A 17334-nucleotide genomic window follows, 5' to 3' on the forward strand; every position below is an offset into this window, starting at 1 on the left:
TGAGAGTAGTCGAGTGGGAGGAGGCGATCACATGTTAAATGCAACAGGGCTTACTTCGGGGGCCAGCGGGGGAAGACGGCACCACCCAGAGAACTCTGAGTGCGGTCTGACAAGTGGGGGCGTGTACACAGGGCCGCGAACAGTGGGGGAGCCTGTGGCGTCTACACAGACATATTAGGAAAAGGGACTGGCCGCTCTGGAGTTTGGAAAATTATCCCCAACGCCGCGCCTATGTGCTGAATTCTTCGAGAACAGGCACGAACAGTGAGGGCAAAGAACAGAGGACTGCTTCGGTGAAATCGGGTGACCCGTGGGCCCAGGTCACAGGCACTCACTCATCTGACAACAGCACACGGCAGAACAGACCAGTGATGATGACAAAGCCCCGCAGCCAGAGCTGCTAGTGAGCAAGCCTGGGCCTGAGCTCAGTCTCCTGTCCCCAACCTCCCTCAGGTGCCTGCAGAAGGACTGGACAGGTGCAGGGGGAGCAGAAGAGACGAGAGCAAGGGCGTGATGGGGCAGGCAGGCCAGTGTCCTAACTAGTGTCAAGGCTGAGACACTAACAGGTCAGCAACAACAGGTGGTTTCCACGAGGGGCACGTGACCCCGGGGGGCCCTGAGGACAGGCAGTGTGCAGCTGCACAGAGAAGGCGGTGCATGGAGAGCAGGGAGGGGAAGCGGACGGAAACACAGCTGGGTAAAGAAGCGACCCGTCCAGAGAACAGCAAACAGGGACTGAGTTGGAGGCTTCGCTGCTATCTGACGTGGACAGAAGATGATGCGAACGCTCAGGACAGAAAGGGCCCAGCCTCCTGAACCCCGGTGAGAACGCACACAGGGCCCCCTTCTCCAGCCCGCAACCCCCACCTGTCCGCAGGTCCCACACTCGTCACGCCTCAGGCTCTTGAACGTGTCGTCCGGGAATGGAGCACGTCTGTGGACGTGGTGCCCAGCAGTTCCCTCCTCTGTGGAGTCTGGGCCTCAGGTCCACCTCCTAAAAAGGCCGTCTTTGAATTCCGAGACTCGTTAACCAAAACGGCAGCACCCTAGCCTGGTGCTCCTTCTAGGCCTCACTTCCCACCTCGTGTCCGTCTTCCCCGACGGCTGGCAGCCACCCCGTTCCCGCCCCTCTTGGGCGCCTGGCGCGTGGCTGGGCTCACAGGTGCGTGCCGTACTATGAATGGAGAGAGTGACTCGCCGTCACTAACAACACGCGTGCACACAGCTTTAGCCTGCGAGAGCATTCTCACTGCTTCCACTCGCACGACCCCGACAATATTCCGGGAAGGCTGAGCATTTTACACGTGAGAAACGTTAGAGAATGTGTTGCAAAAAGTCACACCATTAGCAGGAAACATTACCACACTCAACTCGAGACTCCAAGGCCAGGACACTTTCGAACACACTCCACCAGCAGGTCATTAGAACACTCTGTCTGGCTAACGACCCAGTCTGCCTGTACCACACAGGTTCCCGCAGGGGAAGAACACACACTTCACCGGACAGCTCCGTGAAAGACTGTATTAACGAGCTGATGATTGCCTATCTGAGCCCGCCTGGAATGGACCCTTAGTGTAAGAAGCTGGCAGCGAGGAACCCTAACACTCTGCCACGTGGCCTAGGTATCTAGGTATCTTTTTCACTGTATCTAGGAATACCTAGATCCTCTATGGAAGAATGAAAAGGGGTCCTCCCCTGGGGGAATGACCAAGGCAATGAACGGGATTCCAGAAGGGAATGAGGCTTTGAAACTGGATAATCTGAAGAGCGGCTCGTTAAGGGCCTACAGAGAAAGGTGCGGCGGCCCGGGACAATGGCAATAGAGCCCAGGGCAGTGCTCTGCGGTTAGTTAGGAAGGGTAGTGGTACCGCCCCGGGCATAGAGGGGCAGGAAAGGAAGAGAGAGACTATATGGCCAAGACAGGGGTACAGACCTCCCCAGACTGAAGCCGCCAACCTGTGTGCTGGCCTCCCAGGCAGGAAGCCGAGGAGACACACTCTCTGTCCTTGCTGCTGCCCTCCCGCCGGTCACCTCCACGGGCGAGGCTGAGGGAGGGCTGTCTGCTGAGCTGTCCTCAGGCCTCAGCATCCCCACCAGCCTCCTGGGCGCAGAGCGGGGGAGGGAGGGTGGATGGAGGACCCAGTAAAACAAAAAGCAGCCCCCAGCCCTGCACCTTTGGCGAACTGACAGATTCTCCAAAGAGTCTCTCAAGCCCCTTTACATCCGAGAGTTTCCACATGGGATACTACACAGCAAAACACTGGGAAGCAATGAAAACCGTGTTAGAGGGCACTTGTTGTACCAGGGCTAATCGAGGAATTATCAGTATCACTGTGCTGACAGCGCTTCACCAAGCAAAGGGCCGCGTGTGTGGCTTAAAGTCTCTATTTTCATAAACCTAGGACCCACCACCCCCACGCCACAACAAGACCCTGAAGACCCAAAAGGCAGGAGAGCCCGCAGAAGGGCAGTGAGCAGTCGAGTCACACGTCACACTAAGGTGTCTCTAACAGCAAACCCGTCCTAATTAGTTGTTCAAAAGCCGTTTAATCAAAACTCATTCAAGGGCTGGAAAGCACAACTAAATCACCAAGTCAGCCTGCAGGACAAAGCCCCGGGGGGGACAGTGGGGCTGAGCAAACACAGCCCCCTGTTCCGAGCCCCTTACCTCTGCAGACTTATGAGGGACACAGCTCAGCCAGATCCACAGCAAAATGACGGGGCCAGAGTAAGAGCACCGCTTCGCTCCCCGCTCAGAAATACGTCTCAAAACAATACAACGGCCCAGGTGCGGGATTTAAACTGATCTTAAAAACACATAAACGGCGTCCACAGCCATTGTAAACTCTATTTGACAGATTACTAAAATGTTCCTGGGGCGTCTGGCCGGAAAAGAGATGTTTTAACCTCCGACATGACGAAGGGGAGGAATGATTTTACGTGAGCAATCCGAGCCTCGCCGATCGCCTGTCGGAGTCAGGCCAGAGTGCAGTGCACAGAGACCAGCCCCACGGGATGGCCCCCCAGGTGCACAACCAAAAGACTGTGCTCGAGCAGAAGGCAGCAGCACAGCGGGGGAGGGACGCACACCACTGTCTCCCGAGGACACGTGAGCTCCTCACGGGCACACAAGCACAGCACCCTGGAACCAGCTGCATGCTGACCCTGACAGTGCTTGGAAGGGAGCTATTTTTGTACAGGCAGAGCGCGTCTCTGCACACGGAATACCCTTAAATCCACGTACAACACCCAGGATGAAAAGGTACACCAAGCAAGTGACAGCCAAACTCCCCCAGGAAGGAAGGGAGGTTGGGAAGGGGGGAGAGGGGGTGAGAGGAATGAATTCTTCCCATCGTGGATCATTTACAGAATTTTCACGGTTAATAGCAGAGGCCGCTGGAATTTATTTACGATCTTCCAGGTATTTAATCCGGTAACACTGCAGCAAAGTAGACACAATCTTCGTTATGCAGAGCGGAAACAGCCGCTCGGGGCACTGACTTTCAACCTGCTCGTCTCCCGGCACACGGAAATGAATTACTAAAATTCCGCAGCACACCAAAAAATACCTTATGTTTTTTATGCTGAACTGACAAAAAATATGTATAATTTTGATTCATTTCACATCGACGGCTATTGTTGCGTGGCCAATGTCGCTTTTATAATTTCACAGCCCAAAGAGGTCAGTGTCCCTGACTAAATAGTCGGGTACTGCAGGTTTAAAAATTCTTGTGGCACACCAGTTGAAAATCACTGGCTTAGCGGTATCAGGTGACTTCACTGAGATACTGTAGCCAAACCAGATACAGTTTATCTGACTCCTAAATCCATGCTCCCTCCAGTTTCTTGGCATTACTGTAGTAAAGGGATATGGCTTTGAGTGAGAAACAATGCTTTGGGTTATTATTTCATTGGGGGGGAAACTAACCAAGTTATTTTAAGTAAAAAAACAATGTTTATCAAAGTTCTTTGAAAACTATACCAGACAATACAAACACAGGATAGTACTTACTTAATACAATGCCTAATTTGTGATGACTTATTTACATGTGTGCTACGAGTATTTCACCGTGGAATGAATGTCAAGAAGAATTTGTAAAGCGATAGGATTCTAGAGAATAAAATCCAGATAAATAAAGAAACTAAGCCTACTCAGAATTATTATAAAAATTTTGTCAAATTCTTTTTAAGAAAAAAAAAAACGCTTCCAGCGTATCGGCTGCTTAAGGTCCCCTCACACACGTACAGTCATCCACCGAACCAAAGGCACCCGTCGCGGCACAGAAAGAAACAGGGACAGAAGCCTGGACGGTCCGTGTCTCCGTGGAACACAAACGTAGCATCAAAACAAAGCAGACGTCGCAAAGACCTTCAGAAATGAGCAGGTTCCTGGGTTTTCGCACTAACTACTAACACTTTTCGAAATAAACTTCTAGTTGGAAGAGGTTTTTTGTAATTTTAAAATAGTAAGGACCAGAGCCGGGACATCCCAGGTAAGATGGCCCTGAAAACAGGCAGAAGGACCCAAGAGGCTGCATCATTCTCCGTATATCTCGATACCTCATGGGAGGCTTACATGCACTACACCCTCAGAACTCCCCAAGAGAGCGAGGGCACAAACGGCCCCCCTCGTCCTCATACCTGGCAAGTGGCAGAGCTACGGTCTGACGGCAGGATCGCCTGACCCTTGAACGCCTGGCTTCAAACCAAAGCCCAGCTTCCTGGACCAACAGGCAAGCACCAAGGATTGAGCCCCACCCCCACTCATTCGAGAGGGCTTTACAGGAATAGTCAAGGCCAGTCAGCTGCCTTCATTGAACGCCCACGGCTTGCCAAGACACGCACACGAGGGAAGAACGGAGGAAGTGAAACAGCACAAGCAAACCGCCATGCAGACTGATTTCCAGCCAGCTGCTCTGCACGGCAGTGAGGACAACAGACGACCGGCACCCAGGTCCCCGCAGTTTCTCTAGTCCCCACGGGAACACTGGGAAACCCTCCGGTCGTAAGGAAGGTTCTGAAATGCTTACTGAAACTGACTGCAAAGCCTGTGTAGGCTTCTGCTGCCACCACCCAAGAGAGACAGGCAGGAAGACGGACCCCGAGGTCCGGGAAAAAGAGGCTGGGAGGTTTTGCGCTCCCAAGCAGACCCATCTCTGGGTGACTTGAAAGGACTCAGGATTATTCTTAATATAACTCAACACGTTTGTCAAATGAAGCTCCGGCACACCCACAGATTGAAGAAGATGGTGCATTAGGTTAATTCAAGTTAAGAAGGACTTTCATCGGTACCTATGGGGAGTAGAGAAGAGAATAACTATTAAAATCTGAAAAAAGAAAAATCTAGTTTTTAGTTAACCCTGCCGAAGGGTTAAACCCCATTTCTCACTTCTAATTGCAAATGTCATTAAGTGAAAGACCAGCCGTCTCACACAATTATCAGGCTCCAGAGGTTACCAATTAGAACCCTGCGAGGATTTGAACTAAAAAAAGTTTTGTGATTAGGTGAAGTAATGATCCGAGAGAGAGATTAGTTCTGTCCGGGCCGCACTCATTATAAAACCCATTTCCTCTGTGCGAAGATTCAGCGGCTCCCTCATTTATCCCGCTGCTGCTATCACGCTCCCAGAGAGGAAGATGACTGCGCTAAAGATGCTCGATAGCAGGCACAGAACACGGGAGCTCCGCTCCCGCGAGCCCACCAGCCGGGGTGCTCTCCTGGTGCACAGGAACGCAGACCCCACGGCTGCAGCTGACCGCTCTACGCAGACACAGAGCCGGATGTAATCACACTAGGGCCACTCTTCCTGTTTACGTCCGTTGCCTAACCATAGCCACTGCTGATTTCTATAGCAAAGAGTCAGAGTAACTGGGGTGGGGGGGGATAATCCTTAAGACGTGAAATCGTTTTTGTTATCTGATGATGACCTACGGGGTCACTTTCACAAAAAAGAATTCAGAAAGCAAGTAGCACGATCGAGGGTTGCAAAAGTGATCCCGGAGAACACTCCTCCCCTGCTGCCAACGCAACCAGACGAGACATGCAGGAAAATGAGCACAGCCCAACGCCACTTACTGCCAGCGCAAAACAAACAAGACCCCTGAAGATGCCACAGTCCCCCCACTCAGTGTTCGAAGCTGCCCGAAACTGCCCAACAGGCACGAAACACTTTCTAACTTTCTAAAAACAAACACAATCACGACAAAACACATTTGTCACTCAGATCTCGTCACTGTAAGACGTGAAGACATCAATGGAAAACGATTCACATACGCTTTCGGAGTCGCAGCTTTGGAGGACAGGAAATAGCTCCCCACGGAGGCAAACTACTCCTGAAAGTGAGGTCAGCTTCCCACGTCCACTCAAGGCCGGCCAGAGCCGGGTCCCGTCGGCCTTCACAGATCGCTTCTCCGGACGAGTCTGATGCTCTCTGTTCCCAGTGCGCCGGCCCACTGCGGGTTTGCTTAAAGGGATGTCGGGTCAGGACACATCTTCCTGTTCTAGACCAAGCTGCACATCACAGTCACCCAGGGAGTTCACAGAAAAGTAACCACACTAAGGCCAGTCGATAGCACTTCCTTGTTTACTTTACTTTCTGTGCTTCGACCACAAAGTATTTAGTTAGCGAGCGTGCACTCCAGTGGATTCCACTTGTCAAACCTGCCGACAGCTGATGGTTCTATGTGAAGGCCGAGTGTGCAGACTCCTCGTTACTTTGCAGAATTGCACCACCGGGCAAATGAGACAGAAGGAAAGGATAAACACTCTGACTAAAACGTTCACTCTAACAATCGGTTGATGTCTTCTGTCCTCGCCTCACCCACGGGAGGTAGAGTAAGTTGCTGATTGGTTCTAGGAATGAGGAGCAGCTAAGATGAGGACACTGAGGCTAGCACCATGGCCAAGAATCCAGAAGCGTCCCCTCAGACCAGTTTCAAAAACTGACCGACTTTTATAGCAACAATGGTTGCCGGCCCCCCAAAGAGCCACGGCACAGACGGATACAGCACACATCCGAAGAATTACTATTTCATGAGGGAGTGTGGGCGAACGGCTGGGGAAAACTGTCTGAAAATGTTCTGTGAGGGAGGAAATAATGGGGGAAAAGTTGAAAAGCACTAAGAACACCAGCTGAAATAGCTGCAAGTGCTGATCCTAAAGGATAAATAATTCAGGAGAAAATGAAACTTCTGCACAAACACTGCTGCATGTCACATAAAAAGGAGCTCCGACTTCGCCAGCAAGAAGGCCAGTGGCAGAATCAGAACTACGAGGGGGAGACTGGGGAAAGGAGCCACCACTCAGGTTACAGCGACGAAGGCCCCAGTGGCAGTGGCCTCCAAGGACGGGACCTGCTGCCCTAAAGACAGCTGAGTCCATGGGGGAGCCCCGCCCAGCACAGGCCAGACCTCGGGGCAGAAACGTCACAGGGAGCTCGCGTGCGCATGAAACTGTCACACAGAAGCGCGGTCCCGGGACCCTGCTCTGCACACCACAGACACGGCATGCATTCACAAATGTCCTGCTGAGTGAGTGGAGGCGTTCCTTGTGGAAAAGCCCAGGAAGACCCGATGATCTTTTAAGGACACCAAACGTTTGCACCAACGAAAACGAAGTCTCCTCTTTCCGCTCCCTAAAGGACCATGGTGCCAGCTGCCACGCCTTGTCTCTTGGCTCCAAAGGTGCCCACAGGTGCCTGCAGGTGCCCCGCGCTCCCTGCTCCAGATGCCCAGCGGGGACTCTGCCAGTGGCTTCCCTGTGGCCAGAGGTTCCCCAGCAGGTCCTGCGCTGGCAGGGCAGGAGAATGAGGGACCCAACCCTCCTGTTTTGCTCTCAGTGCCGGCAGCATACGGACACAGAGTTCCCGAATCCTGGCAGTGACCAGGATCCCCCCCCACTCCCAGAACCACACTCATGCCCCTCCTCAGCAGGCCAGAACCCTGTCCCCAGAGGCCCAAGGTCCAGCTCTGAGGGATCCTGGGTTAGCGCCTGGGGTAACCTAACTGACCGGGCCTGGGTCCCAGCTCTCCTGAGCACCTCCCCCCAGTCCCTGCCCTTGTTCCTCCAGCCCCGACGGCGCCAGCTCGTGGGAGTGCAGGTCACTATCTCTGTGACTTCAGCATTCCCCCAAACCCTTTTCAGTCATCCAGCACCTGTTCAACAAATTCTTTACATTAAATCCTGTTAAAATCCCCGGGCGATTTCTGTTTCCTGACCAGGCCCTGACAGATACCGCACCCTGGCAGACTCCCGGAGGTAGTGCAGAGTACCTGGGAGTCCCCAGGTTGCAAGTTGTAAGGACGCTGTGCCAGGTGCCATGCCGGGCCTTAGGAGGGCCCTCGAGGGTCCCAACCAGGAACAGGGAGGGAGGACACAGGGATGACCCACCCCGACTCTCGGGGCTGGGAGTCACTAATCTAACAGAATCGAGCCACTTCTCTCTCTCTTTTCTTTTTTTAATTGTAGAGAGAGGGGAAGGGAAGGGGAAAGAGAGGGAGAGAAACATCGACCAGCTGCCTTCCACATGTGCCCCAGCTGGGGACACGACCCACCACCCCCACACGTGCCCTGACAAGGCAACCGGAATCGAACCAGCAGCTGTTTGTTTGGTTTGCAGGACGAGGCCCAAGCCGCTGAGCCACACCAGCTGGGACCAAGCCACTTCTAATCTGCTTCTAGTTCGATGCAGCTTGGAAACCCAAGTCATCCCACTTGGTAAGCACGGTGACTCAGTAATGCTGACAAGGCCCTCTAGAAGATGCCGAACAAGCTCTCCCGGGGAGGCGGCCCGCTTCCCCTCACACTCTCCCCTGTCGAGTCCCACGGAGTCCTGGAGAGCTGGGGGGTGGGGGTGGACGGGGCTCTGTGGTGCAGGGATGCTTGTGGACGGCCCACGGCACCCTCAGCACAGGGCAAACCGATCACCACCAGAGTCTGGAGCAAACGTGTCTCCGTAACAACATCAGCAGAGCCGCTCGCCCGCCTACAGTGGGACCACAATGACTCTCCCGGAGGCCCCATTGTCTGAGCTGGAGTTCTGACTTCCAGGGACACAATGTAATCTGGGAATGGGCAAGAGCAGGTGATGTTTGCCTGGAGGAGCACGCCTCCCAGCATGCTAATTTGAGCGGCACAGAGTAACTGTCTATGAATATATAACCATTCGGCACATTATTCGGAGGGAAAGTGTTTATCATCCCCCAAACAGTTGCTATTCCGAGAACTAACTAAGTTTACAAACTCGGCTGCGCACCCCAGACGGCAGCGGGGGCGCAAATCACATTGTTAATCACGCCTCTGGCCAGAGAGGGGTCACAGGTATCACGTGCAAATGCTACGACCAGCCGCGCCCTTTCAGCTCCCTGACCTCAAGCCCGGGGACAAACGAAGGCAAAACAATGAGCATAAAACGAAGGTACATTGCTTAGAGGAAAATTCAAAAAGAGCCTTAAGTGAACGCGTAATCGGCTATTCTGCCCCTGTTTTGCTCACCGCACTCCCGGACCGGCAAATTAACCTACCGCCCACAGACAGGCATGGCCACCTGCCTTTCCGACACCTGCAATAAGAGCATAAATTAATGACAATGTGGAAAGGACTTAATTTCATGAGATCTGAAGTAACAGAAACTAGCAAGAACATGGGTTCAAATTACGGAGCAGCACTTACTTATCATGTAACAGAGAAGAGAAGCACGGCAGGGGGCTCTCAGTCCCCCCGACTCTCGGTCCCGACTCTCGGTGAGGCACACGGACACCCGCTTCCGGAGCTGTGAGCAGGAACAACACACTTCGGTGCCACCCGTGACACCGCACAGAACACGTTCCAACCTGCTGCACACCCCGCAGTTCCGCCATCAATGAGGGCAGAGGCCGTGTGAACGGAAGGTCCATAAAAGCTGAATGAAAACTTTCAGTATCACCATGGTCAGAATTAAAGACAAAGATCACGGAAGCAGTCACTGCTGCTGGGTTTTAACCCAGGAGTCACTAGGCCAGGCCACTCAACAACTTCCACTCAGAAGATGCTTGTTTAAGCACCAGCTGTGAAGGGAACCCATCCATGTGCCAAGTCTTCAGCAACAACCTTGACCTTTCCTCTTGCCACGTATGTGACCCTGACACGCGGTACTCAGCCCACAGCACTCAGGGCCTCCGTGGGGCTCGAGGTCCTCCCGTGCTTCTGGTGGCAGCCTGCCTCCTGCCTGGCTATGAGGTCACTGTGCCCAGCGGGGGGCCCGCTTCCTCATCTTGCTCCCTCGCTCAGCTTCCTCTCTGGATGACCACGGCACAAGTTTTGAAAGGGAGGCCTGGCAGGGACCTGACACTTGCTGCCCTTCACTTTCCTAATCCCTAGACCAGGGGTGTCAAACTCACTTTCATCGGGGGCCACATCAGCCTCGGCGGTTGCCTTCAAAGGGCTGAATGTAATTTTAGGACTGTATACATGTATCTGCTCCTTAACTAGGGGCAAGGAGCTCGGTGCTGCCACGGGCTGGAAACAAGGTGCCGGGTGGATATCGGCCCGCGGGCCTTGGGTTTGCCCCCGTGCTGGGCCCTAACAGTGGTACAGACACCCACAACGGAACCCTTTCTGAGTGTTCTCCCTATCAGGCTGAACCTGGGGTGGGTCTCCCCACTCCCATCTCTGCCAGACGGCAGTTACTCACAATCAGGGGGGTATTTGCACAGCTCAGTCACGGAAAGAAACACGGTCCTGCCCACAAGCCATCAGGTGCAGCCAATAAAGCTGACGAGCTGATAATCTGGCAATAACAATGAAAAGATCTAAAACATTCACTTCCCCCTCCCTTCGGTTTTTCAGATCAACAGGGTAATAAGCTCCCTTAGCAACAGCATCATCATTGTTAGCAAGTTATATAAATGTACGACTTCATGGGAAACTATGTATTTTCACAGAAATGTATCTACAGAGTAAATACAAAGACGTGTGTATCTTCCTGTGTGACAAGGTCCAGCGATGGCAGAACAAGCCTTCAAGCCTAATGTTACAAAGGCCCTTCTGGTGACTTTGAGGGTTCTGTCAGGGTGCCACCGCCCGGCACAGATCCTCACGTTGACCCTTCTGTCTCACTCTCTCCCTCTGACTGTGGCCACGCACCAGAACCCCTCCCCGTTCCAGAACCCACCGTGCTCCCTGGGGCTCCAGGACGACTTCATGTCTTTCTTCCTCGTCTCTTCCGACCCCGTGAGGCTTTAAATCCGACCTCCAGTGTGAACAAGTGTCCCAACCACACCATAAATGAACTTGTCAGCACCTGGACCACACGGGGTTGGATCGCAACGGGCAGCACTTTGCTGCCCCCCCCCCCCCACCATCTCCTTCATACCCGCATGTATCTGGGAAGCAGAGCATCATCTTTATCTCCCTCCCCCCACTACCCAGCCCTGGTGCAGGACCTAATACAACAGGCATTTAAGACACTCCCTTACTCCACAGACATCGGACGCCCACCATGCGCTGGGAACTCAGCAATGCGCAGGAGACACGGCACACACCCCCTCCAACCTGATGTGTCAACGTTAAAGGTATTAACCACCACTGACGGATGATGTCACGTGATCGATACACGGAACCACTGCACACCAACAGTTTAGCGATTTAAAACGCTGAGAAAAATTAAAGAGGCACAGAAAGAATATAGAAAGAAAAAAATTTTACATAGGTCTAAAGGTTCAAGGTGGAAATACCAGATAGAAGAGCAAAATCCTGTTATCCAATAGGATTAGCTCAAACCCTCTTGTTCCAGGAAAAGAGAGAAAACAACGGAGAAGAACCCCATCGCTTCTTTCAACAGAGATGCTTTTGACAAAAAAGATTTGTGGGCAGCAGGATACACATTTGATCAGGTCTGATAACGGTATTTCTGCAAATCAACTTCTGTCACAACTTTTAAGCATGCGACTTACTCATAGAATGAGTATGCCCCACATAAGCATGGGTTTTGCTACACAGGTAAAAGTTATTGTTATTATTCAAATTGTGTTCTCACACTGAAAACATGGGAAACAGTACACAAGACAAAGAAACCTAAATATGCAGAGGGTACATATGAACAACTACTACTCTCTAATGGAACTGAGCAAGTCACTCACGTGCCCCGGAGACACCAGGGTTGGAATCTGCTCCTAACACCCTACGACCCCAGGAAAGTATTCCACCTCTTTTAGGAAACCAAGACAGCATGCACCCTGCCTACCGAAAAGCTCTACTTTCCGGGAGGAACCTAAACTTCCCCATCCTCCCCTGCACCCATAAGCCCGAGCTCAGATAAGGGCGGAGGGACAAAGGGACTTCTTACAGACAAAACAAGGCTGCCGCCCATTAACACCCATTCATTCAAAATGTTCACGGAGCATTTTCTGTGTGCGAGCACCACTGTGACTATTTGGAATCAGCAGTGAGTAACAGAAAGAGCCTCACTGAGCTTCCGCTCTGTGGAGGGACGCAGCCCATGGAGAGAATAAAGGCTTGTAACATGGTGCGGACCAGGACCTGGGCTAGCCGGCCACTGTCGCGCTGACCTCTTCTTCTGTCTGCTCCTCAAACCTCGCCATCCGCACGCTGGTGACGGGCCCACAGTGCCTCTGGACGAAGTACCAACACCTCAGAAAGCTACACGGGGGCCAAAATGAACCACACGAACCAGACTGCCCGGGAGCACCCCTTCCTCTCCGGGCCCAGGGTCCAGGACAGCTTCACTGCTCAGCACAGATCAGTGACAAAGACACCAGGCAGGACTCAGGGCCAAGGCCACCGGTGGTAACAAAAGGATCCTTGCCTGGTGTATCTTTGTAATCTACATATTCTGAGGGTCTAACGAATGAAAAGAAAAAATAAACCAGGAATGCCAATCGATCTTGCAGACCTCATAGTGCTGGGAGGGGTCTCAAGTGAAGCAACATGTGAAAATATTTGGTAAAAGCACTGAAAGTGACTTGCAAATGCCATTATCACCACCATCACCATCATCAGCAGAAGCGGCACCATCACCACCACCATCAGCAGCACCACCACCATCACCACTATCATCACCATCACCACCACCACCATCACCATCATCACTACCCACCATCACCATCATCACTACCCACCATCACCACTACCACCACCACCATGACCACCATCACCAGCAGCAGCACCATCACCCCCACCACCACCCCCACCACCACCATCACCGTCACCACCACCACCACCTTAACCATCACCACCATCAATATTTAGTTCTGCTTGATTTTATCATTGAGGGATAGTTGATATTCTAGAAATTAATTTTACCCCAAAAGAAGAACTCCCACGTGAAGACCTAAATTAATTTCCTAAGAAGGACAGCAAGAGTTTAGATGAGACCATGGTATTGACAACAAAGTAAATAACCAAACAGAAAGCCAGTCCTGTAATCTTCACGCAAACGAGCCACCAGATAACCCACACGACAGCAGGTGAGACCGTTCCCCTCAGTCACACACACCCAGACTTCCACATCGCTGAAATGCTCCGCCCAACCCAACACACAGCTGGCGAACTCTTACTCACCCTTCAAGGCCTGACGTGGGAAGTACCACCCCTGTGGTTTTCCTTGGCCCACGCTGGGTGACTCCCTGTTCGCCCATCAGGGTCCCCAGGGCACTTCCCGCACTCACTCGTCCAGTACCTTTTACGGAGCTCCTGCTACATGCCAGCCCCTGCTATGGGTGCTGGGGACACAGCAGCACGCAGACAGCATGCTGCTTACACGCGGTTCGCATTCTAGCAGGAGACACCGAGGCCGGAGGTAGACGGGCCCTGTGCCAGAGGGTGAAGGGGTCAGCACACACCTGACACACCCAAACAGTGAAGTAACAATGGTGCTAACATGACTAATGACGGCAGCTGACATGAACTGAGTGTCACTATCTACCAGCCAGTGAGTGCTGGACATGTCAGCATATGTCATCTCCACAGCCACCCTCTGAGGTAGTGTTTCTACTGTAGTCAACATTTTACCCAACTGAGGAAATGCAGGTGGCGAGGGGTTAAGTCAGCTGCCCAGGGCACGTGGCCAGCAAGCAGGAGTGACCAGATGGCGCTGAAGCTAAGCAATCGGACTCCAGAGGCCTCAGTCTTAAATCACTGTCCGACACCGTCTTCCCAAACACTGCACATTCAACGTCCCCGTGCACCAGGACAGACGGCCAGTGTGCACCTGCGCTCTACACACGTGCAGAATTATCCCGCACTGGCCGAGAGCAGGGCCCTCACAGCCCTGCACGGGGAGGCAAGTGCGCAGGTCCTGGCTGGACTGCAAGGCTCTGGGACCTGGGGGTGGAAGGGAGCTCAGCTCAGCAGGAGACAGAGGTGAGCAGCAGCAATCCCAGGGGGTGGTAGGACCAGGCACTGAACAGGCTGCCTTCAGAGTCAAGGAGCCCTGAGAAAGGAGCAGTCCTGCCCCGACTGGTGTGGTTCAGTGGACTGAGCACCGGCCTGCGAACCAAAGGGTCGCCAGTTCAATTCCCAGTCAGGACACGGGTTGCTGGCCAGGTCCCCAACAAGGGGCATGTGAGAGGCAACCCCACACTGATGTTTCTCTCCTTCCCTTCCCCTAAAATATAAAATCCTTTAAAAAAAAAAGGAGAAGTCCAAAGTCACATCAGTTCAGAGCATGAAGGCAACTCATACATGGTGCTTTTATACTCTAGTTCCAAACTCTGGAGAACAGAAAGTGCCCTCCTCCACAGCAACACCCCCAGGCCCCCACACCCTGGCCCCCGTGACGACATGGCACCGTGCCGCAGTCTGAGAGCAGCCACGGGCCAGCGCGGGCGGCTGCAAACCACAGCAAATGCAGGAATGGCAGCCGGAAGGGTTGAGGCCCCGCACTCTGACCCGCTCTGGGGCAGGTGCTGCGCAAGAACGCACCGAGAGAAATTACCGCTTTGAGAAAAAGAGGTTCCCACATGCGTCTGACCACAGCGCCACATGCTGAATGTGGAAAGAGAGTCCCTCAAATAAATGCCATCAGCAACTTTCCAACATGAAGAGGATTCAATTAGTAAATACAACATTTCAATAGAGAAAACACATTCGTTTTGACCTTTCCTTTTAATGGGATGGGGATGCAGATGGAGGGAAAGCGAGAAAGAGGGAGGAAAGGGACCGGACGCTAGGGGAGCTACGGGGGAGGAAAATATGTTTCACCCCCGGGAACGGCACCCAGCAGAGCAACACCCACACACAGCATTCCCTTCCGCCCGCTGTGACGGGAAGGGCGCCTTGAAAAAGAGAGGGAGACTCCTTCACCGATCAAGTACCTACCCAGTGCCGCACGAGTGGGACGCCTCGTGAGTATGTCTTTCCCCGGCCACCCTTCCCACATACCGCCCCGTAACCCCACTAGCGAGACGGGGTTCGCCCACTTCACAGATGAGGGCGGGGCTGCAGAAATGAGCTAACCTGCCCGCGTCCCATAGCTCACAGCTGCCTAGAGCCCTTGCTGTCCACTGTCAGGCCACATGTCCAAACTCGAAATCAGAAGCTCAAACAGCATGCCTTTCCCAGGCCCCGGGCCAAACCCCACCCATCCCAACACACGCAGAAAAACTGGGAAAAAGAAATAGATGGAGAACAAAAGAGGGATGAAGACATGTGCAGGGCCACAAAAAAGTACAGACAACTGGGCGTGAACTTCCAGGAACCACGGTCACCAGGCGCTCGCCTGCCTCCCCGCTGCCTCTGCTCCTGAGCAGCAGTCCAACCATTCCCTGCGTCCCAGGGCAGCCCTGTGGAGGGCGCTGTGATCCCATCCCAGGTGACAGACACACGGACCCAGACACACACACACCACTGCTCACTACTTTTCTCTCCATCCTGTGGATGGCGTCAGCCACCGCAGCTCATCAGCCCAACCAGCAACTCTGAACTTATGTGTTAATATAATAAACGCTCAACGGCAGCATAACACCTTTTTTTTTTTTTTAACTCTGCGAAACCATACAGAGACCAGACAAGAGTGCTTTTCCGAGAGCTTCTCCACATTCGGAGAAAGCGTGCATTCAGGCCGCACCTGCTGCTGTTTTGATTGTTATAGAGTGTCAGAGAGCTCCCTGCCGGCCCCGCGCACCATCGAGGAAAACCAATTACATCTGAAAGGCAACCACAGCACGGAATGGGAAATGGAACCCAAATATCCAGTTTTCTAGTTTAGCGCATTATGTCCCATTACCAAGGACTCATAAGAGGTGACAGGCTGAGAGGCCACCAAGAAAGTACTTTCTACTCAGCGGCTCCCTAAACACATTACCCTCACAGGTAGTATCTCAGCATGTCCCATGTCCACATATGTTCACATACCGACTGGCAGGAAGAACCTTTAAAATGTTGATGAACTCTGACCAAGGATCCAACCTCCAGGGACTGACCCTGAGGCCATCTGCTGACTGGCCACCGCAGAGGCGTGTCCCAGAGGCCCCTGCAGCAGCCCTCGCGGAGTGAACATGTCCTGACACCCACCGCATCCCAGCTCAGTGCACACAGGGTCCCTGCCTTCAGGGGCTCACCCTGCGAAGGGGAGGCTCACGTAAGAAGGAGACTGCAATCCAGGGTGACAGGCTGTGGCAGAGGTATGCCGAGAGCTGGGAGGGAGCAGGAAAGGACAGAGCAGGTCCCCAGTCCGGGGTTCACAGCGGGCAGCAGACTGGTTTCCTCTAGGTGGTGATACATGAGTTGAGCACTTAAGAGGGAGAAGGGCATTTGTGTGTGTGTGTGTGTGTGTGCATGTGTTTAAACTGAAAACCAGCCCTGGCTGGTGTGGCTCAGTGGATTGAGCACTGACCTGCAAACTGAAGGGTCCTGGTTCCATTCCCAGTCAGGGCACATGCCTGGGTTGAAGGCCAGGTCCCCAATAGGGGGCGCACGACAGGCAAACACACACTGATGTTTCTCTCCCTCTCTTTCCCCGTCCCTTCTCTCTCTCTAAAAATAAATGAAATATTTTTTAAAAAATTGAGAAACAACAGAACAGAATACCACACTGTAAGAGCATGTGGCCCTCATGGATCGGATGGCAGGCACCCAGGCATCACAGAGGGAGGGACAGAGATGTGACCAGACAGGTAAGGAAGGCAACGAATCAGGACCATCCTGAGCAATTAAGATCTTACCTTGTGGATACAACGCACCAGAGAAAAACTGTAAGCCAAGCAATGACTCGACTGGATTTGCCCCTTTAAAAAGATTTGCATTTTGCACTGCTTCCCCTTAAAATACAAATCTTGACAGAGGACACTAGTTAGTGGTTAGGAAGCAAATTCCGGCTGATGAGCAGAAATGGGCAG

General features: G+C 52.9%; 1 protein-coding gene across 10 annotated transcripts in view; it reads right to left on the bottom strand.

Moving 5' to 3' along the window:
• Positions 1 to 17334, bottom strand: part of KHDRBS3 (KH RNA binding domain containing, signal transduction associated 3) — a 120694-nt gene that overhangs the window by 87116 nt on the left and 16244 nt on the right. Inside the window, exon 1 of one of the 10 annotated variants that reach the window (XM_045181477.3) lies at positions 9671 to 9905. The exons of 8 other annotated variants lie outside the window; for them this stretch is intronic. In XM_045181477.3, the coding sequence (XP_045037412.2) occupies positions 9671 to 9677 (7 nt within the window). In that variant the 5' untranslated portion in view covers positions 9678 to 9905. Of the gene's footprint in view, positions 1 to 6274; positions 6583 to 9670; positions 9906 to 17334 lie in introns of those variants that run through there. One more of the 10 variants, XM_024571999.4, reaches the window with a different exon arrangement.

The sequence above is a fragment of the Desmodus rotundus genome, chromosome 8 (genome assembly GCF_022682495.2).
Source record: "Desmodus rotundus isolate HL8 chromosome 8, HLdesRot8A.1, whole genome shotgun sequence".
Lineage (NCBI taxonomy): Eukaryota > Metazoa > Chordata > Mammalia > Chiroptera > Phyllostomidae > Desmodus > Desmodus rotundus.